Raw genomic sequence first — 22,745 nt, 5'->3', positions numbered from 1 at the left:
TACTTAAAGATAAAATCTTTAACAGAACAAAACTTCTCAACAGAAACAATGGAGTCCAGGAAACAATGGAAGATCATCTTTAAAATGCTAAGAGAGAAAAACTGTTAGTTTTGAATATATGCCTGTCTAAACAACTTAGAGACATAGAGACATTCAGACAAACAAAAAAATCAAGAGTACAAGACACTTACATGTATGATGAGAAAGACCAGACAGACATCATAATAAAACTACAGACCAATACCCCTCAGACCATAATAAAATATTATTGAGATGCATACAGCAAGATTTTTAAAAAGGATACTACATGACAACAGAGTGGGGTTTACAGAAGTAATGCACAGTTGCATTAATAATCAAACTCGATACATATGCCATATTAACAGAATAAAGAAGAAGAAAATCATGTTATCTCAACAGATTCAGAAAAAGTATTTGACAAACTTCAATACTCATTCATGATAAAAACTCTCAGAAAACTAGAAATAGAAATAAGTAGAAATAAAAAGCATCTATGAGGAATCTAAAGCTAATGAGTGGACACACTGAGGCAAAGACAACTGTTCTCACTGTGGACATTATCCTGGAGGTCCTAGCCAGCGCCGTAAATCAAGTAAAACACTGAAAGGTGTACACTTCACAAACGATGAAGTAAAACACTTCTTCCACAGGTAGAAGTGATTACCTATGTAGAAAACCCCAAGAAATCTATAAAACAGGATATAAGTGAAATTCACATAAATCAGTTGTATTTCTGTATGCCAGGAACAAAAAATCTGAAAGGAAAAAAAACTGTTGTATAGTTCTTAAATCATTTGTAAAGTGATACAATATTACTTGAGTGTAGACGGACAAATATTATAAATCCTAGAAAAACTACTGAAAAATAAAACAGAGCCTAATAACCCATAGGGGACATAAAATAGAAATATGAAAAAATAATTAGTCCAAAAGAAGGTAGGAAAAGGAAAAAAAAACCACAAGATAAAGAATAGGTGGGATAAGCAGAAAACAATTACCAAGATGGTAGACTTAACAATGGTTCTCAACTGGGGACAATTTTGTTCCCCACCCTGCCATGGGACATTTGACAATGTCTGGAGGTTTGTTGCAACTTGGCTGATACTATTGCTGTCTAGTAGGCAGAAAGCAGGGGTGCTGTTCAACACCCTACAATACACAGGACAGCACCACCTGACCAAAATGTCAATAGTGTCAGGCTGAGGAACTGTGACTTAAACCCAACCATATCAATAATTACATTCAATATAAACGGCCTAAATTTGGTATAATAGAAGGTAGAGACTGTCAGGGTGCCTGGCTGGCTCAGTTGATGGAGCATTCAACTCTTGATCTTGGGGTCATGAGTTCAAGCCCCACACTGGGTGTAGAGCTTACTTAAAAAAAAAAAAAGGGTAGATTGTCAAACTACAAAAAAGATCTGACCTTATGTTATCTTCAAGATATTTAGATATATATTAAGATATAAAGGCACAGATAAACTAAAGGTAAGAATGGAAAAAGATATATCATGCAAACTCTGATTGTAAGAAAGCAGGAGAGGCTATTAACATCAAAGTAGAGAAAGAATATTACCAGAGATAAAAAGAGACATTTTATAGTGATAAAAGGATCTATTCAATAAGACATAACAATCCTAAATGTATAGGTACCTAAATAGTAGAGCTTTAAAATGCATGAAACACTCTCTCTCTCTCTCTCTCTCTCTCTCTCCCTCTCTAAAAAAAAGGTGAGGGGGGCACCTGGTGGCTGAGTCAGTTAAGCATCTGACTCTTGATTTTGGCTCAGGTTATGATCTCAGAGTCGTGAGATTAAGCCCTGAGTTGGGCTCCATACTGGGTATGGAGCCTGCTTGGGATTTTCTCACTCCCTCTTCCTCTCTCTAAAAATCATCATCATCATCATCATCATCATCATCACCATCATGAAACAACACAGCAACCTAAATTAATATTTAATACAACTGAACTGTACACTTAAAAAAGGAAAAATGGCAAATTTTACATTCTGTATAATTCGCCACAATTAAAAAAATATATGAAGTAGAAACGGACAGAACTGAGATGAGAAAAACAAATGTACAATTTCTGTTGGAGAATTCAACCCTCTTCTTACAGTGACCAACAGAAGTAGGCTAGAGGAGTCCTGGGAGACTGAACTATGCTGTTGCATTAGTTTGTGTCCACCAAAGAGCAGGACGTGATGGTGGAAGTAGACATTCAAGGAATTTGCTTGGGGAAACACCTGTGAGAGAAAGGGGGAAACAGCTGGAAGAGGCAGGGAAAACTGTCAGGTCACAGGGCAGGTCTGCAACCCGAGATGGAGAAAGGGAAGGAAGCACGGTTGCAAAGGCTAATCTTCAGCTGCAGTGCAGTTTAAGAAAGTTGTGGCCAAGCTGACAGGAACACCCCAAGCCAAAGTCACTTGTCAGAGGATCACCAGTTTCACAGGAACAAGTGTGCCTTGTGTCCCAGCTGCGCCCAGTCACTGGCCAGGAAGAGCCAGTGGGAAGGGTGGTGGGTTCAGTGTTCATCAGTTACACCCCCCACAGGAAGAGAGAGTCCTTGGGATTAGGATATTGCCAAGCGCCATATAGAATAAAAAGACATATATAACAATTCTATTCTCTTTAAGGCGATGAAATACTTGAGGTTTATTTTTTATGACTGAATCAGGATACACAAAACCTCTCTTAGAACACTCACGGTGCAAAGCCACCATTAACCTTCCTTAGCGGGTTTCATAATGTCAATCCTTCATATGAGACATTATTTAAAAATTGGATTTTTTCGGGTGCCTGGGTGGCTCAGTCATTAAGCATCTGCCTTCGGCTCAGGGCGTGATCCCAGGGTCCTGGGATCCAGCCCCACATCAGGCTCCCTGCTCCGCTGGAAGCCTACTTCTTCCTCTCCCACTCCCCCTGCCTGTGTTCCCTCTCTCGCTGGCTGTCTCTCTCTGTCAAATAAATAAATAAAATCTTAAAAAAAATAAAAATAAAAATGGGATTTTTTTTTTTTTACCACACTAGCTTCATTAAAATACTGATCTAGCACTGTTTTTCTTCTAAGTCTGCAAACAGAGGTAGGCCTTAATAACATCGAGTAGCCTATTTAAAAAAAGCATTGCTAGTTTAAAATGAGACGCAGAGGAAGACTGAACAGTTCAGGGTCTACCGAGGGCCTCACTGAGCTTGTCGTGGCGGACACAAATGAGGGTGCTACTTTCAGAGGCTCTCAGGGTCCAGGAAAAGGAAAAGATCCATCAACAAATCCAGGAGCCAAGCACTGCTGGCATCGACACACACATACAGGCAGGTCACAGGCAGGACATGGTCAGCTCTGACAGGCGCATGGGGTGGGAGGGGCAGGCAAGATCAGTGCCGTCGCCATGCCAGTTGGCTGAATACCAAGTGCCTCATGGCAGGATATTCTCTTGTTTTCATTTTTAAAATGATGTAATATGTTCATATATACAAGACTACATACAACAGCTTAGACTGTTATAAAATGCATGCCCATGGAGTCCCCATGTCGCTTGGAAAGGGAACAGCAAGAGCACCTTCAAAGCCCTCTGTACCCTTCTCCCTGACTGCAGACCCTCATGCTACCAAAACCACTATGCTGAAATTGGGATTCATTATTCCCTTGCCTTTCACAGCTTTACCCCATGTACATGTGTCCTCAATGCACTACGGTGCACAGACGTGCCAAACACACAGATTCAAATTGGAGAATCATCATGAGAACGGTCTGGCCCTCAACCTTCCTGACCCAGAAACTCCATTTTTTCAGTGTCCCAGTACCATGTCTAGTGCCCAGGGAGGGTGTCTTGTGACCACCTAATGCACAAGAAGTTAAAGTCAAAAAGCCAATTCATCATTTTACAATGAATTAATGATCAAACAAATCAGAATGCTCCTGCAGGTATGACCTGTACAGTTTTCCCCCACTGGCTGATGTATGTGGGCAGCAAGTTTCAGTGAAAAGGTGTGTGGCTAGCGTGGAGCCATTTCTGATCATGCAACTGTAAGCATGAGGGCCAGCCACACCAAAGAGAACACAGCTCTCAAAGGGACACCCCCGGCTGTCTAGGTAATTCAGCCCGATTTTTCCCAAGTTGCACAGCAGACCATACACTCTCTTCCTTTGGTCACATCCTCTTTCCTTTTGATATGGGGACAATTCAGTCTCATTCTGGTCTGGGGTCCGCTCTTCTGTTTCTTTAAGGAGACTGCCCATCTCGGATCTCATCTATTGTGTGTTTAGCTCTAACATTTCCCTCACTTCCAAGCTGCTAGGGAGCACTTCTTGTTGCCCTGTGGCAATTTAATCTCCTCAAATGGAAATCCAATCATAAAAAAATTTAAGGAAAAAAAGATTGATTTGAAAGACGCCAGTAATGATTTTCTGGACAAACACTTTAGCAATTGGACAGCATTCAGCCAGCCTCCTTGGGCTCCCTGTTAGGCTGTTTTCCCTTTATACACAAGACAAAACTGCATGAAGGGGAAGTGTTCTTTGTGAGTAAGCTCATGGGAACTGTGAAGTCTGACAAAGCCTTCTTTATGAGCTTCTTTTGATATGCCACAGCTTAACCTTTAGTCAGAACTGCTAGCATGAAATAGCTAATAGATCTGAAATACTCAGAAATATTTAAAAAGACTCAAGTAAGACATGAATTCATTAAATTCCTAAGAATTGTTTCACTTTTATCCTTCTTTTACTAACAAAGAACCACAGTTTAAAGTTTAAATAATTATGTAACTGTTTAATGATCTAAAGTTAAGCAAAAACATTGCTTTTCTGGAATAATTTCCTTTACTCCATAGGACAAACTGGAGTAGGGAACATCTAGTGGACTTGAAGGAAGTCCCTAGGGCCTGGGACTCTACCACCAGAGAAGATCTTAGGAAGAGATAGGGGCAGATTACCTATAAAGGAAACAATTAGCCAGCTAAGTCTCAGCAGCTGAGACCATGGTGCACTGCAGTTAAAGCACTAAGACAAAAGAAGCATATGAAGTGAGATAGGAATCACATTTCACTTTTCCCCCAAATACTCATATCTAAATGTCCCACACCATTTACTAAAAAACTCTGTAATATCACCTTCGCAAAAACTCAAGCGTTTATGAGTTACGTATATGTGGATTTTCCGGCTTCTTTATTCTGTTCCACTGACCTCCTTACCTATTCTTGCGCTAATAACCACATTCAGCTTAATTACTGAAGGTTTATAAGTCTTGCTAACCTGATAGTGCAACTTCTCCCATCTTTTCTTTTTCCACTACTATCTTCACTCTTTTTGACTCATTACAATTGCAAATACAATTTTAAATTACCATTAGCCAATCAATGGAAGCAATCCGTGCTGAGAAGTACACCAGTGAAACCCTATACTGTAACGCTACGGACATGCCAGAATTTAGATCACGGGATCCTAATCAACGGCCTAAGCGTGACTTCCACAGGGAATGACAAGGAAAGCCAGAAGGTAAATGCACTATTGGCTGATGTGGTGAGACAAAAACTCTCATTTCTGCAACACTTTAAAAAATACACCAGGTAAAAGTCAAGGAAACATTCATACCATTCCGAAAAGTGAGCTTTCTAACTGGAAAACACTGCAGACACGTTCCCATAAGCAGGCTGCTCCCTCCTCCCACCCGGAGCACTCTACCCCAGATGTTTCCAGCACGGGTGCTGCTCACTGTCTTCAGTCTCAGTTGTTACCTGCTCAGTGAGCCCTTCCCTGAACTTCCTATTTAAAACTGCAACCACTCCTGCGGGCACTCCTCACCCCCCGCCCCCGGTTTGTTTTCTCCTCAGGCTTCTCCCTTCTTGTTTGTCTGTGTGCTGATATCGCCTCATTTTTCTGGCTCCCCATTAGACTCTAAGCTCCCTGAGCGCAGGGGCCCTGCCTACCATCATCTGCATTGCCTCTCCAGTACCTAAAACGGGTCTAGTACAGGGTAAGCACTGGAGACTTCTTGAATGACTTCACAGAGACAGCAAGTGTGGATAAGCTGCGGACATGAGAACTAGCATTGCTGTAGTTAGTGCAAACGTTCTGAGGGCAAATCCACGAAATTTCCACAACTTGCTGAATGCTAAGAAGAAAGATCATGCAATTACTTTCAAAACAAAATGAGCAGCTCAGAGCAAGTTATCTTTCTGGTCTATTATGTATGTCACATCATGCATTTCACAAGCTTATAACATTTTTATACTTGTTATTAGCTCCTCACATTTCCTTAGTGCTTTTGGCACGAGCTAGAAGAACTTTTCATGTCTCCATCTGCCCTCTCCCACTAACTTGTACAGAAAAAAAAGGTTTCCAAAAGCATTATTCTTGAAAACACATGACAGGCTGTATTTAGCACATTTAAGGTCTGCTTTCTTCTTTAGAAACATAACTTCATTTAAAAACATGATCTTTCATCCATGCCATACATGGGTTTATTATAGGGTAAACTAACTATCATTTTTATTTACCTTCCCATAAAATCTTAGATTTCCCCTAAATGAACCTAGCTACTACATCTCTCAATTCTCACTTGGAAACTCCAGAGACCCTGACTCTGATTTCTATCATCTCCTAAATCAGACTTTGGGGCAGCCCTGCCTTCTCTCACAGGAAGTGAGCCTAATGGTTAGGTAAGCAGCTATCTTACCATTTCTTTGTCTAAAAAACATGGCAATTGTACCAAATTATTTTAAGACCCAGCCAGCTCTGAAGACAAAAATGACAAGAACAATAACTTAGTTAATCCATCTCTAAGATCATGTAGCTAATGACTGACAGCCAAAGCTCAAAACAGATCTTTGTGCTGTTGTGTTTATACAAGTAATAAATGAAAACATTCTTAACAAAAAATTCTAATAATTCCACAGTATTTAAAGAAAACAAAAAGATACTTCTTCATACTCCCTCCCTTACCTTATCCTATTCTCAGCCCCCATACTTGTGAGAGAATCATCAGTGGATACGCAGGGGTACTCCTCTAGATCTTTCTTTCCTTTCCTTTTCTTTTCTTTTTTCCTTTCTTTCTTTCAAGATTTTATTTATTTATTTGACAGAGAGAGAGACAGCCAGTGAGAGAGAGAACACAAACGGGGAGTGGGAGAGGAAAAAGCAGGCTCCCAGCGGAGGAGCCTGATGTGGGGCTCGATCCCATAACGCCGGGATCATGCCCTGAGCCGAAGGCAGATGCTTAACCGCTGTATACACAGGTGTATACATACACTAATTCATCAAGTTGTATATTTGAGACTTGTATACTTCATGTAAGTTGCACTTCATAAAAAGTGAGATTACAAGGTAAAACAGAGAAAACCTGAAAAGTCTGCTCTAATTTGAACTTGTTGAGATGTGTTTGATGACCCAGAATATGGTCTCAGCGAGTGTTCCACGTTCACTTAGAGCTCATCCTCAGTGGCTGTCGGGTGGAACATTCTGTAAAAGTCAATCAGACAGTGTTGGCTGATGACACCACTCAGCTCTTCTATATCCTTGTTGATTTTCTGTCAACCCCTTCTACTGCTGAAAGAGGACTGCTGAAGTCTCCAACTAGAATCGTCGATTTCTCTATTTCTCCTTTCAGTTATGACAGTTTTGCTTCGTATACCGCGGAGCTCTGTTGTTAAGATGCACACACTGAAGACTGCTGTGTCTTCTTGGCTAACTGGCCCTTTTACCATTACATGATGGCTCTCTTTATCCTTAGTTATTTCTTTGCTCAAAATACTTTGACATTAATATAGCCACTCCAACTTTCTTATAATTAGCATTTACATGACACCTCTTTTTCCATCCTTTAATTTATACCTACCTATATCATGAAGTTTGAATTTTCTTATGGAAAACATATAGTTTGTTCATGATTTTTTTCTCTATTTCAGTAATTTCTTTTAACTGATATTTACAGATCATTTCCATTTAATCTAATTATTGATGTGTTTTAATTAGGTCTATCATTTTCCATCCGTTCCTTCTGTTTTTCCTTCTTCTGTTTCCCCTTTCTTGTTTTCCTGTGAGCTGTTTGAACATTTAAAAAAATTCTCTTTTGTTTACAGCAATTTTTACTATACCATGTTGTATAGGGATTTTTAGTGGTTGCTCTAGGGATTACAATTTTATGTATTTAACTTTTCAAAATTTATTTAGACTCAATATTTTACCTCTTCAGGTAGAATGCAGAAAACTTATCACTATATAGTTCCCTTACTCTCCCCTCTTATATTACAAACAATGCTGTAGTTTTTGCTATCAAATTACTTTAAAGAACTCAAGAGGAGAGAAACAGCCTATCCTATTTACCCAGATATTTACTATTATGCTTCCTTCATTACTAACGTTCCAAGTCTCCTTCTGGTATCATTTCCCTTTTGTCTAAAGAACTTCCTGACACAATTATTTTGGAGCAGACCTCCTCATAACAAATCCCCTTAGTTTTCTTTCAGCTGAGAACATTTTTATTTCACGTTCTTTCCTGATAGATATTTTCACTAGGTAAAGAATTCTACATTGACAAGTCTTTTCTTTCAGTACTTTAAAAATGTTATACCACTATCTTCTAGCCTCTGTGCTGAGGAGAAATCTTCAATCATTCAAATCATTGTTTCCTACAAGTAATGTGTCATTTTTTTGTGGCTGCTTTTAATATTTTTCTTTGTTTTTAACAATTATGATGTATCTGGGCAGGGCTTTCTTTGGTTTATACTGTTATGGGTTTGCTGACAGATTCATAAGCCGTCCTTGCTAACTATTTGTAGTATTTGAGAAGTTCCAGATATATAACTATATTCATAACTATATTTTCAAAGATTAACTATGAAATGGTCTTAAATGTTTGGAGAATTTAATCAGTCAAATGCATGAGCTAATAACCAAAAAAGAAATAGCAATAGTTTTTATACAAGAACATTAATATAAACTCTAGAGGCAATGTACCCAAGTTCAGACAATGGTGCTACCACTTACTGAATGCCTGACTTGGGTAAGTTACTTAATTCTCCATGCTTGAGTTGTCTCCCTGGTAAAATGAGTATGATAAAATAATACCTGGCTCACAGAGTTTTTGCAAGAATGAAATGAGTTAATATATGTAAAGGTTTAAAATAATCCCTGGCATATAGTTAGTGCTATATGCATGCTAGCCATTTCTGTTATTTTAAATTGAGTATAAAGGCTTAAGAAAAACTTTTTTTAAGAGAGACAGAAATAGAGAGAGAGTGCATGCACAAGCGCAAGTAGTATGGAGGGCAGAAGGAGAGGGAGAGAGAGAATCTTAAGCAGTCTCCACTCCCAGCATGGAGCCCTATGTGGGGGCTCGATCTCACAGCCCTGGGATGGTGACCTGAGCCAAAGTCAAGAGTCGGACACTTAACTGACTGAGCCACCCAGGTGCCCCAAGAAAAACTAACTTTTTAAATTAAAACTTTTTAATTAAGTTGAATATTTATTAAAATACAGATGTTTGTAAGCATTTCACTTAAACACAAAAGCCTTGTCTCGGTCCATAAAAGCCTACTAACCACAGACAGAGCAGAGCCCCACAAGGCCATGAGGGAGGAGCCACAGTTCAGTCACCTTCAAGTTTCTCACAAAAGCCATGAACTCAATAAACCACAGATATTGACTAAGTGGGTGAACTCAATGATGCTCCGTCAATACTTGGTGCCTACCAGCATCTATAATACACAGAACATGGCAGGCCTGAAGTCAAGCAACAGGGAACAGAGGTTAGCTGGGATCCCAATGGCAGTGCTCGCCAGAATGATCTTATTTAAGACGCACCTGTTCTAGCAGCCAGTCGATATTGATACTCATCTTTTTTTAAATAATAATTTCAGCAGAAAAACTAGAGATTTAACTGAGTCAGTCAAGGTACTTTGAGAAACAAAATATGTAAAAGAAAATACCTACTTCCAAAGTTTTCTATTACATGTTAAACACTAAAATGTTTTCTTTTAAAGTGATGCTAGATTTTTGGAGGCAGGGGAAAAAAGTTAAAAAAAATAATTTTAGTTATATTCCACTTCAATTAAAGATGGTTTTAAAGTACTGTTTGGGTGAGATACTAAGGCCAAATCAGAAGTAAATCATCCCACCCTAGAACACACGAGCATGTCAAATGCTAGCCATGATGCCTGCATGCTGAGGAGTAAAGAAAGGCAAGACTCACCTCGAAGTTGTACTTCTTCATCTGGTTGAAGTGCCTGCAGTACAGGTAGAGCATGCCGATGCTGCTGCCCACCGCGATGTAGTCCCCGTTGGTATCGAGAGCGGTGAGGTAGACCACGATCGAGCGGAAACCCTTCTGGACCTTTGCGGGAATGGCATTGAGGAGATAGTACAAGGGGCAGAACTCTCTGAACGTAACAGGCTCTGACATCGATGCCATGGCCAAGGTTTTCACAGATGATCTTCAGGCAGGAAAAGGAATGTTTACTTGGCATCTGGGGAAGCCTGGGGGCTAAAGAACAAGGCATTATAATTCTTTCGATGTCTAGTCATCGAAAAAAGAGAAGTCATGTTTAACATTGGGATCAAGGAACTTGCAGGTGGGTAAAAATTATAGGTGGACCTTAACTGAATGGAGAAAGTAAACCAGTTTCATTAAGATCACTTCAAGCATTTTAATTCAAGGGGCATGTCAATAGGTACTGGCCCCTGTAATTTACATCATGCTAAGTACTATGGAGGAATGGAAAGAAAATTAAACACAGTTCTTATTCTCAAGTAGTTTATGATCTAGCCAGGCAGGCAAAAGAAACAGTGAAGATACATAAAACCACATGTGATTAGTGCTATCTGTGGGTCCTGATGAGAAGAGGGAGGGAGCAAGGTAGAAAGGCTTCACTGGAAACATCCTGAACTATGAAGCCCACTAGGAAGGAGGGAATGTGGAAAAGAGAAACATTAAAGACACTGTACCAGGAGAACAATGAACCAACACACTCACTGGGTTGAGACAGCAGAGAAACATGTCCCCCAGCTGGATGCCAGCAGCCGCCTGATGCCCAGAGCCTGTTACGCAAGTGTTCCACAGTGAGACCAATACCTCTTAGCACTCTGAATTCAAAGCTTCCCTCAATAAAGGTACTCAGTCCTCACACAGCACGTTGTAATTTATGATGTGCTCGGTCACTCGTTTAATCCTTACCCTACCTATAAGATCAGTGGTGTCATCCCCAACTTTGAAAGGAAGGTACTAAGGACCCAAGGGCCACAAGACTTGCCCAAGACCGCACAGCCAAACCTGAATCTAGGTCTTCTCCCTCCAGGTCCTGGGCCTTTCCAATCCCATAGTTACAGTTGACAGACAAGCAGCAGCTACGGGTGGGTGCTCTGTTCCTGATTAGAGCTGGAGGGGTATTCTACTCCTTCAGTTCCATGGAGACTTTGAAGCCCTTCTAGTAAAAACTTGTTGGGATGCTGGATTTGTGGTCTGTTGGAACTGTGTGTTTTATACTTCTATAGAGTTGACCAACTTCCAAGTTCTCTTATGATAAAACTCCCACCCAATTCATTCTCACCCACAGGCCCTTGCATTGGCTGTTCCTTCTACCTGGAATGCTCTTTCTCCAAATGTCCCTCAGATTTTGCTTCTTCTCAGCATGTAGGTCTCTGCTAAAATGTCCCCTTCGCCACAAGGTCCCACCTGCCCACCGCCTATGTGGGCTTCCCACCACTACCACTGAGCACTCTCTATTCCCCCCCTCCCTGCTTTACCTTCTCACATATCCTTTTTCTTTGCTGTTGACAGGGGATCTCTGATTGACCCCTGCTACTATCACTGGTCTGTAAGGCCCACAGGAATAGGACCCACATTTGCTTTGTTCACCCCAGTAGCCCCCAGCACCTAGGAAAGGATCAGGCATATCACAGGCACTCAGTAAGTATTTACTGAATAGATAAATGAGTTATATGAAAGGAAAATTTGCAAGGAAGGAATGAGTGACAAGAATGAAAACCAGCAAAATATCATCTTTTCTCCAATATGACCCCAATTCAATGCTGGATCTATAATGGCATATCCAGTGTTCCAAGTGTTTTTAGACTCCTGTTTTGTTTGATAATCACAACAGTCAATACAGTGAAGCAAACAGGGTAATTCATGAGAGCTCTCCTAAAGGTAATAAGAAGAATCATATCCCTCGATATGAGGGAGAAGAAAACTCACTAACACACCCTCTTGTAGCAGAGGCTGAAGCTCTGGGAGATTCAGAAATTTGCCCAAGCTCCCATAGCTTTACATGCCTAGTGCGAAAGGCATCTGCATGGTGAATGCTGGTTCTGTGCATACGGCAGCACAGCTCATAAACTTGTAACTTTTAAAGAGCAAGAGCAATCTTTGGTCTATGCCAGTACTCCAGAAAGGCGGGCATGGCCTGCGTGGTGCAGGAATCAAATGAAAACGAAATGACTTTTAGGCAAACTCAAGTGAGAACAGTTGCTGACAGACACCGTGGGAAAGGAGGTAGGTCATTTAAGGACATGGGACAAGAACACCAAAACAGTAACAACAGCAGCAGTAATGGTAATAGCTAATGATGTTACATCACAAAACTACCCTTAGCACACTAACTCGTGAAATGCTCACAAAAAATCCTAGGAGGTTGGGACCACTGTTATCTCCATTTTATAGATGAGGAAAGTACTCCCATTTCAACAATCTTCCTTCCGTCTTCAAGTATAAGGGCAGCACAGGAGCAGGAAAGGCTTTGTTTCCTTAGTGGGTCTGTGCATGCGAACACATTGATAAGCCATAATTTACATAATGTTTTTAAAAAGAAATCTTCTTTTACAACAGTTATAAATGTTCACTGTCAAAAAACTGGAATACAGAAAATTACAAAGAACTAAACAAATGCCACTCTTAATCCCTTTGTAGAGATATGCTATATATACAAATAGCCACACACTCGTGTGCAGACACACACTTAATAAATCACAAGCACTTGCCATGTCATTCAATATTCCCCTAGAACATGAGTTTTAATGACTCTATAGAAAAACTGCAGAGGACACACAGTATACATAACCCCAAATTTTCCCAACCAAAATGTCTTAATTTCTGCTTTAGCAGACAAGATCTCCTAGGAAGCAAGTGGAAATACTAAGCACTTCACAAATGTCAGCTGGTAATATTTCCTCCTTTAAAAGTCATTTTCCGCAAAGTGGCTTTGTCAAATTATGACATTTACATCTTAAAAATTAATTCACTTGATTTGATACTATTCACTGATAGCTCCATAATCTCCATACAGGAGGGTATTTGAGATTGCAGTCTGGTAAGAAGAGGGCCGAGGATTTACCTTGAAAGTCACTTGCAGGGAGGCACATTATTCTAACTCGGATTACATGTTTATCTGTGGTGGCTTAGGAGGTATTAATGGATAATATGGAAGGTCAGAGTCCCTGGAATCATCTCTTTGCACAATTAATGATAATACTATCAACTTCAAAAATGTATAAGGATCCCTCCCTCACTTGCCAGGTCCCAGCAGGGATTAAAAATTATCATATTTCTGTGGCAGATAATGGGCAGTATAATCAAATTTTGAGTCAATTTTTCGAGCTAAAATCCTAGCATTCATCCCTGACTTCTCCCTCTCCTTCACCCTTACAACAACCCCTCACCTCATTCCATTTGATATATCTCCTAACCTACCTCTCACCTGGCCCCTTCTCACCATCTCTGTGGCCATGCCCAAGATGAAGCCATCACACATCTCACCTGAAGCTCCTCAACATTCTTCCAATGACTGCTCTCCTGCTTCCACACGCGACCTATAGAATCTGTGCTCACACACACAGAAAGAATTCTGTGACTTCATCAAAATTAAAAACTTCTGTGCTCCAAAAAACACCACCAAGACACTGAAAAGACAACTCACAGAGTTGGGAAAAATATTTGTTAATCACATATCTGATAAAGCATTTGTACCCAGAATATATAAAGAACTCTTAAACCTCAATAATAAAAAAACAATAATAAAAAAACAAAGGATCTGAATAGACATTTCTCCAAAAAAGACATAAAAATGGCCAATAAACACAGTAAAGATGCTCACCATCATTAATCATCAGGGAAATGCAAAACAAAACCACAATGAGCTATCACTTTAAATACTAAGACCGCTATAATAAAAAAAAACAACACAGATATGTATTAACAAGAATGTAAAGAAACTGAAATCCTCATACACTGCTGGTAGAAAATAAAATGATGATGCAGCCACTATGAAAAAGTCTAGCAGTTAAACATAGAGTTACCACGTGACCCAGCAACTGTACTCCTAGGTGTATATCCAGGAGAAATGCAAACATACGTCTACACAAAAATATTATGAAGGTAATAATATTAAAGGTAAAAAGTACTGTCCATCACTTGTTCATCAAATCGTCCATCAAAACAAAATAACAGTTTAACCATACAATGGAATGTTAATCAACAATAAAAAGGAATGAAGTTCTGATACATGTTACGACATAATGAACCTTGAAAACATGCTAAGTGAAAGACGCCAGACACACAAACCACATATTGATTCCATTTATATGAAATGCTAAGAAAAAGCAAACCTATACAAACAGAAAGTAAATCAGTGACTGCCTATGGCTAGAAGATGGGAGTGGGGTTGAGGGTTACTGCTAAATGGTATGGGGTTTAAGACTGATGACAAAGTTCTAAAATTGATTGTATTGATGGTTACATATCTCTATGATATACTAAAAACCATTGAATTTACACTTAAAATGGGTAAATTATATGGTATGTAAACTATATCTCAAACTTTTATAAAAAAGAACAGTTGTCTAACACCCATTTATTCTAAAAACTTCCATAAACTAGGAATAGAGAGGAATTTCCTCAACCTGACAAGGAATATCTACAAAAAGCAATAGCTAACATCATACTTATTGGTGAGACACTTAAACCTTCCCCAGGAAGATCAGGTGCAAGTGAAGGACCTCCCCACATCACCTCTCCTTTTCAACATCATACTGCAAGTTCCAGCTAACGCAATAAGACAAGAAAAAGAAATAAAGAGTATATATTTTAGGAAGGAAGAAATAAAACTGTCTTTGTTTGCAAATAACATGATCATCTATGTGGAAAGTCTGAAAGAATCAACAAAAAACTTCTGACAGTAATAAGCAATTATAGCAAGGTTACAATACAACTTAACATACAAAAGCCAACTGCTTTCCTATATAGCAGCTATGAACATATGGAATTTGAAATTAACAACACAATTCCATTTACATTAGCATTCCCCAAATTGAAATACATATATATATATAAATCTAACAAAATATGTGTAAGATCAATATGAAGAGAACTACAAAACTCTCATGAACAAAATCAGAGAACTAAATAAATGGAAAGACACCCCTTGTTCATAGACAGGAAGATTCCCTATCGTCCAGATGTTAATTCTTCCCAATTTGCTCTACACATTCAACGCAATCACAATCAAAATTTCAGGCAAATTATTTTGTGGATATCAACAAAACTATTTTAAAGTTTTATAGAGAGTCAAAGAACCAGAATAGCCAACACAATATTGAAGGAGAAGAACAAAGCTGGAGGACTGATACTACCCAACTGCCAAACATATTCTAAAGCTACAGTAATCAAGACAGTGTGGTATTGGCAAAAGGACAAATAAATCAACAGAACAAAATAGAGAACCCAGAAATAGACTCACACAAATATAGTTAACTGATCCCTGACAAAGGAGCAAAGGCAATAAATGGAGCAGGGACAGTCTTTTCAACAAATGGTGCTGGAACAACTGGACATCCACATGCAAAAAAAAAAAAGGAATCTAGACACAGACTTTACACCCTTCACAAAAATTAACTCAAAATGGATCATAGGCTTAAATGTAAAACACAAAACTATAAAACTCCTACAAGTAAACATGGGAGAGGGGCACATGGGTGGCTCAGTCAGTTAAGTGTCTGCCTTCGGTCATGATCCTGGGGTCCTAGGATTGAGTCCTGTGTCAGACTCCCTGCTCAGTGGGGAGACTACTTCTCCCTTTCCCTCTGCCGTTCCCCCTGCTTGTGCTCTCTCACTCGCTCTCTCACTCTCACTCTCAAATAAATAGAATCTTAAAAAAAAAAGACAACAAAAGAGAAAACATGGATGACTTTGAGTATGGTGATGACATTTTAGATACAACACCAAAGGCATGATCCATGAAAGAAATAATTGATAAGCTAGACTTCATTAAAACTAAAAAGCTCTGCAAAAGACAATCTCAAGGGAATGAGAAGACAAGCCAGACTGGGAGAAAATATTTGCAAAAGACACATCTGACAAAGAGCTGTTACCCAAAATATACAAAGAACTCTTAAAACTCAACAATAAGAAACAACCCAATTAAAAAATGGGCCAAAGATCTAGTAGACACCTAGCCAGAGAAGATATACAGATGGCAAATAAGCATATGAAAACGTGTTCTATATCATGTCATCAGGTAAATGCAAATTAAAATGAGATACATGCCTATTAGAATAGCCAAAATCCCGAACACTGACAACACCAACACTGACAACACCAAAATCCCCAAAACTGACTCTCATTCATTGCTGGTGGGAATATGAAATGATACAGTCACTTTGGAAGACAATTTGGTGTTTTGTTTGTTCTTTTACAAAACTAAACATAACCTGGGGTACCTAGCTGGCACAGTCTGTAGAGCATGCAACTCTTGATTTTGGGGTTGTGAGTTCAAGCCCCATACTGGACACAGAACCTACTTTAAAAAAACAAAACAAAACAACTAAACTAAACATAATCTTATTATATCATCCAGCAATTACATTCCTTGGTATTTATCCAAAGGAGTTGAAAATGTATGTTCACATACAAATCTTCACCCAGATATTTATATCAGCTTTATTCATAATTATCAAAACTTGTAAGCAACTAAGATGTCCTTTAGTAGGTGAATGTATAAATACATTCAGACGTTGGAATGTTATTCAGCATTAAAAAGACACAGGCTATTAAACCATGAAAAGAGAGAGAGGAACCTTAAATGCATATTACTAAGCGAAAGAAGCCAATCTGAAATGGCTACATCATGTATTATTCCAACAATGTAAAAAAGGCAAAACTATGGAGACAGTAGAAGATCAATGGCTGATAGGGGTTGCGGGGGGAGGGGAAGGGATGAATAAACAGAATAAACAAAAGCACAGATTTTTAGGGCAGTGAAAATACTGACACCATAATGACAGACACATGTCATTATACATTTGTTCAAACCCACACAACGTACACGACCAAAAGTGAGCCCTAAAGTAAATGATGGACTCTGGCTGATTATGATGTGTCAATGTAGGTTCATCAATTGTAACAAATGTTCTAATGTTGACACTGGAGGAGGCCTTGCATGTGTAGGGGCATGGGCATATAAGAAATGTGCACCTTCAACTTTGCTGTGAACCTAAAACTGCTCTGAAAAAATAAAGTCTTTTTTTTTTTTTAATAAGAGTTCTTTGAAAGAGAAATGGGTGGGTCTCATACTACCCATCCTAATTCAAAATTCTTCAGGGGTTCCCCAGTTCTCCCAGAAAAACCCAATGCCTCTCAGTGGCCTACATAGGCTCTGTGTGCCCACCCTCCCTGGCTCCCTCCTCACATCCCTGTCCCTCCCCCACCTGCCTGCCAAGCTCCTGCTTCATTGACCGATTGTTTCCCTCCTCAGACCTCTATTCCCCCTACTCGAGTGATCTTTCATCTCATCCACAAATCTGGCTTCACAAAGGGCCTCCCTGAGCAGTCTACTTGCAGTCCATCGGCCCCTCCTTCCTGTCATGTCACCTTGTGTACTTCCTTCACATTCTCATCACAAACTTTAGTCCCTTTATTTGCTAAGCAGTTTAATGATCATCACTCATGAAAATATAAGCAACAAATGAAAAGCCTGGCACCTAACAATATCTTTGGCACAGAGTAGATCTGCAATAAAAATTTGTTGAATGAATAATAAAATGTTAACTTCAGGTCTCACTGCAAAAAAATATTCTCAATCCAATCTTAAAATCAATAATGCTTCCTTAGTCAGAAATATTTCCATTAAAAAGACAAAACACCACTCTGCAACAGTCTTCTAGTCAGGATGCTTCCCTCCCCCAGTGGTACCTACCATCAACCCCCTACACCTGCAAGGGGGTCAACTGATCTTCATGCTGACTGACAGCACCCTAATGCCCCCTTGGTGGGTAGTTTTTCAAAACTGGAGCAAGGATATCAATACATAGTCTAAATAATTCACTTAGTACTACAGGAACCATGAATTGCAAGAGCACTCTACAACTCAAATGGTTTGAGGATTGTCTCCAAAATCTCTAGGAAGATAATTAGTATCCCTGTTGTACAATCTATTTTTAAAGTCTGGCTACAACATCTATCATTCTTTTAAGTGTTAAAATCTTGCAGCTGAGCATAATGGGACTGAAGCAGTCATTTATCTTCCAGATGAAATTTTGTCACTTCCCTGCTGCCATACCTGTTGGCTGCCTACCCAGTGCACACAGGCTAGCCTGATGAAAGCGTGGAAGGGGAACGTTTTTTAAAAAATGGTCTGGGAGCACCTGGGTGGCAGTCAGTTAAGCATCGGACTCTTGATTGCAGCTCAGGTCGTGATCTCGGGGTGGTGAGATTGAGCCCTGTGTTGGGCTCTGGGCTCAGCATGGAGTCTACTTGAGATTCACTCTCCTCTGCTCCTCCCCCTGCACTCTCCCTCTCTCAAATAAATACATAAATCTTTAGAAAACAAATGGCCTGTATCTCGCTTGATGCCAGGCCACTCTTCCTTCCACACACTTCACAGTGCAGCTGCAGTGGACTTCCTGCCACAGTCCCTGAACACGCCATGACCTGTATGTCTTTGCAAAGACCCCCTCCTTCCTTCCTGCTCCCCCCACACCCTGTAAGAACTAGTTCCCCCCTAGGAAACCTTCGCAGACTCCCTCTGACCCTTAGTTGGTCTTTCTCTGCTTTCAGAGAACACTCAGCACCTCATTATTACACAGCAGGCCATCATTTGTTTTCTAGCTTCTCTAATGGACTCTTTGTAGTCTCCACCCATGTCCTTCTAGTCTACACTCCTTGTGGTGCTTTCAAAGACCAACAGAGTATGGTACAATCAGCACTCAACAACTATTTGTTAAATTAAGCTCTCAAAACACTATGCCAAGATTCCCCAAAGATGACAACCCAAAATATAAGACCACTCTACCTTAGTTACATCCACCAATATGCAAAAATGCAAAAATTCACTGGTCTATTAAGCCCAGGCCCAAATAACACACTGGTTTGAACTGAACACACAATTTGAACAATTGCTCACTTCTACCTGAGGAGTTCACAAGAGCTGTTAACTACTCCGTCCTGATTCTACCAAGCTCCTTGTGCTTTGCTATATCTAGAAATCTCTCCATGCTTGACACCAAAGCTTGTTTTCATTATATGTATAACTGTTACCTGATCTTTCTTTCATTTTTTCAAGTTCAATCAACTGCTCTTTCTAATGCTGTTTCCTTTTTTCCCCACTAAGTTTCAGGAGCCATTTTGTCCAAACTATACAGAAGCTAATATAAAATAGTCTTCCTCAAACTTGAAGTGTTTGTTATCTTTCTAGGAGAAAATGAAAACAAATCCAGTAGAAGCCAATCTTCTATTGAAAAACACAATGGGGCTATAAAATAACTTCAACCTAAGCATGCTAGTTACTAGTCACCCCTTCAGAAGGACTGTCCTGAACCCATCTTCCCCGCCACAGTCTCAAAGCAAGTCCTGAAAACTCAGAGCATCCTCTATACCTGCACAGGCTGGTTCTCTGGTTAGAAAGCTCCCTGAGGGTAGGGACTGGGACCACAGCATCCCTAGAACCCATTAAGTGGCTGACATACAAGGGACCCCAATAATAATACCTGGTGAATGAATGAACATGGGATATAAGTTACGTTATCAAAAAAACCGCAAGGTCAGAAGCTTATCAAGGCGCACTTTGCTGGGTGTGGGAGAGTGAGTACAAAAAGCCTTGCAGCTTAGCAGACCAGGAGACAATGGTGGCTGCACAAGATACAGGGCTTTACTCCCAGATTCTGTCCATGCTGGGTTTACAAGAATGGAGTCAACCCTAAGTGCAACTCGTCACTTGAGCAGATAAAGCAAGTGTGTGCCCAGGCTGGGACCCCACATTCTGCCAACAGATGGAATAGAAGGAACAGAACAGAGTAAGATTCCTGAGTCTCAGCGAGAAAGTGAGGAAGAACGCAGAGCGGGGAAGAGAAGTGGAAGCAGGGCATGTGGGTAACTACAGTAGAGCTACCCCTTGCTGAAATCTATCAGGAGCCAGGCTCGGTGCTTAGCACTTCACAGGCACTGACCCATTTGATCCTCCCACCAAAACAGAGGTAGAAACCTTTATCATCTCCTTTTACCCATGATGAAACTGCAGCATAGCGAGATGGTATCACTTGCCCGAGTACACAGCTAGGAAGGGGCAGTGCTGTGACCCGAATCCGGGTCTGACTCCTGGGTACCCCATTCTTGAAGCCGCAGTACCTATTCTGCCTCCCAGGCCCTAACGCAGCACTGAGGGAAGAGTTCTTCATTTATCCATTTAACGAACACCTCCTGAGCATCTACTGGGTACGTGCCAAGCTCTGTGCCAGCAGCGCCCGTGCGCGGAGGAAGGGACGGGACTGGCAGGGTCGGGGGACGGAACGCAAAGTCAATCATGAGACGCTTGGAGCCGCGGGCCGGCAGGCAGAGGGAAGAGGAAGGAGGGACAAGAGCAGAGGAATGAGGGATGACGGCCGAGGGATGAGGGACGAGGGTGCGGCAGAGGGGAGGGAAGGCGCGGAGTGGGAGGAGCGAGGGCCCGGGGATGGTGTCGGCAGGCCAGGGGGCCGAGCACCCGTGGGCGACAACCGCCGCCCTCGGCGGACCGCTAGCTTCTGCCAGGCGCCCACCCTGGCGCCTCAAATTCTGTGGCATTCGGGCTCGGCCACCCGGCGCGGGCGACGCGGGGGCTGGGAAAGGGGACGAGACGGGCAGGGCGCCCCTGAGGCGCCGAGGCCAGGGAAGGGCGGCCTGAGGGAGGCGTGAGCGGCGGCGGGGAGGCCGTGAAAGGGGCGCGGGCCGGACGGCGGGGGCAGAGGGGCCGACAGCGGCGTTGCCGGACTCACCTCCCGCGGCGGCCCCTCCGGACTCGTTGGCCCGGCCCGGCCGGAGGAGGCGGGGACCAGCTCCGGGCCGCGGGGGCTGCCGGGAGCCCGTTCCCTGGGCAACCGGGCCGGCACCGCTGAGTGATGGCCGGCGGCTAGAGCGGCAGCGCCACAAGTGGCGGCTGGCCAGCTGAGCGGCACGGAAGAGACGTCAGCGCGCTTCCGGCGGGCGTGGGCTGGACTTCGGGCTCCTTCCCGGGATATCTGCGGACGCATGGCAGGTGCGTGCGACGGGTCGGATCCCCGGGGCAGGTAGGGTGTGAGAGTGCGGGCTTGGCCTGCGGGCTGGGCGGGAGGCCGGAACTCCCGGCGCGAACTGGGGTCCCTGCCTTGGCCCAGCCCATCCCGCTAGCCTTGCGCAGGCTCGGCCGTCGGCCAGGGAGCCCGTCAGTTTGGCCGCGCCTCGGGTTTTTTCACGCGTAGAACGACTTGGATGGAGCGGAGTGTTCGCAGATCCTGACCCTCATTGTTATTGTCATTGTAAACTAGCATTAGCGGAGTACATTGGGCGCCAAGCCTTGCATGCCCAGCTCCTCCCAATACCTTTCCCTGAATTACCCTCAGGATTACCCGCCACAGAGCTTTTTGCTTGTAATAAAAGCTGTCATTCAGCGAGTGCTCACTGTGTGCCAAGTAGTGTCCCAAGTGCTTTATGTGGGTCAGCTCGTTTGAGCCTCACAGGGATCTCCTGTAGTAATGCGAACAGATTGGGAGCCGCGCCTCCGAAGGGATAAGTGAGGTGTAGCCACTGTGCCTAACCTCACTCTGCTCTGTGCTGTGACTCTGATACTGGGCTCTTTCCCTACTGGCCTGAGTTTCTTGAAGTTAGAACTGTGATTTTGGTTCCTAAATATGTGCTGGGTATGGAGCAGACAGAGAATTAATCCAATGGGGTCTTGCCCTCAAGGAGCCCCTACTGGAGGAAGGAAACCCTTCGAAGATTATAGTGCAGGGGGTAAGGACTATTTCTCCATTTAACACATTTTATTCAGCACCTCCTGTGTGCTGAGGTTAGGAGAGGAAACAAGACGTAGTCACTACTCAGGTGGACTTACAGTCTAGCAGGGAATTTAGACATTACACAAGCAAATATACCAGGCCAGTGAATGTCAGTGATAGCTGAAGAAGAGGTTGTTTCAGATCTAGTGCAATGCGTTCTAAACCAACCTGGGAAATCCAGGAAGATTTCCTTGTGGAAGGAGTGACTTTCTGAAAACCAAAATCAGATCATGTCAAAGCTTATTGCTTCCTTTCTACTGACTTGGAATAAATCTAAACTCTTTATCTTGGTCTGTAAGGTTCCGGTTGCTTGACTGCGCCCTCACCTATCCCCCCTCCCACCGCCATTCTATTCTAGATGGTGTGGGGTCATCAAGCACAAAGGTCAAGAAAGAATTCTTGGGATGTTGCATGGTGCAACTTAGTAAATTTATTTAAGTAGCATGGCAACCGGACCCA

General features: G+C 41.9%; 2 protein-coding genes across 2 annotated transcripts in view; one reads left to right on the top strand and one right to left on the bottom strand.

Annotated features, from left to right (window-relative positions):
- Positions 1-21,335, bottom strand: part of TECPR2 (tectonin beta-propeller repeat containing 2) — a 97,989-nt gene extending 76,654 nt beyond the window's left edge. Inside the window, exons 1-2 of the mRNA XM_040641415.1 lie at positions 21,249-21,335; positions 10,207-10,497 (exon numbers count right to left, since the gene is read on the bottom strand). Of these exons, the coding sequence (XP_040497349.1) occupies positions 10,207-10,425 (219 nt within the window). The 5' untranslated portion in view covers positions 10,426-10,497; positions 21,249-21,335. The remainder of the gene's footprint in view (positions 1-10,206; positions 10,498-21,248) is intronic.
- Positions 21,336-21,462: 127 nt separating this feature from the next.
- LOC103656775 (cyclin dependent kinase 2 interacting protein) overlaps positions 21,463-22,745 on the top strand; it is a 24,918-nt gene continuing 23,635 nt past the window's right edge. The window contains exon 1 of the mRNA XM_040641420.1: positions 21,463-21,508. Coding sequence (XP_040497354.1) covers positions 21,502-21,508 — 7 coding nt within the window. The 5' untranslated portion in view covers positions 21,463-21,501. The remainder of the gene's footprint in view (positions 21,509-22,745) is intronic.

Source organism: Ursus maritimus, unplaced genomic scaffold (assembly GCF_017311325.1).
Source record: "Ursus maritimus isolate PB19 unplaced genomic scaffold, ASM1731132v1 scaffold_25, whole genome shotgun sequence".
Classification (NCBI taxonomy): Eukaryota; Metazoa; Chordata; class Mammalia; order Carnivora; family Ursidae; genus Ursus; species Ursus maritimus.
This window is presented reverse-complemented; position numbering and strand designations above follow the sequence as displayed.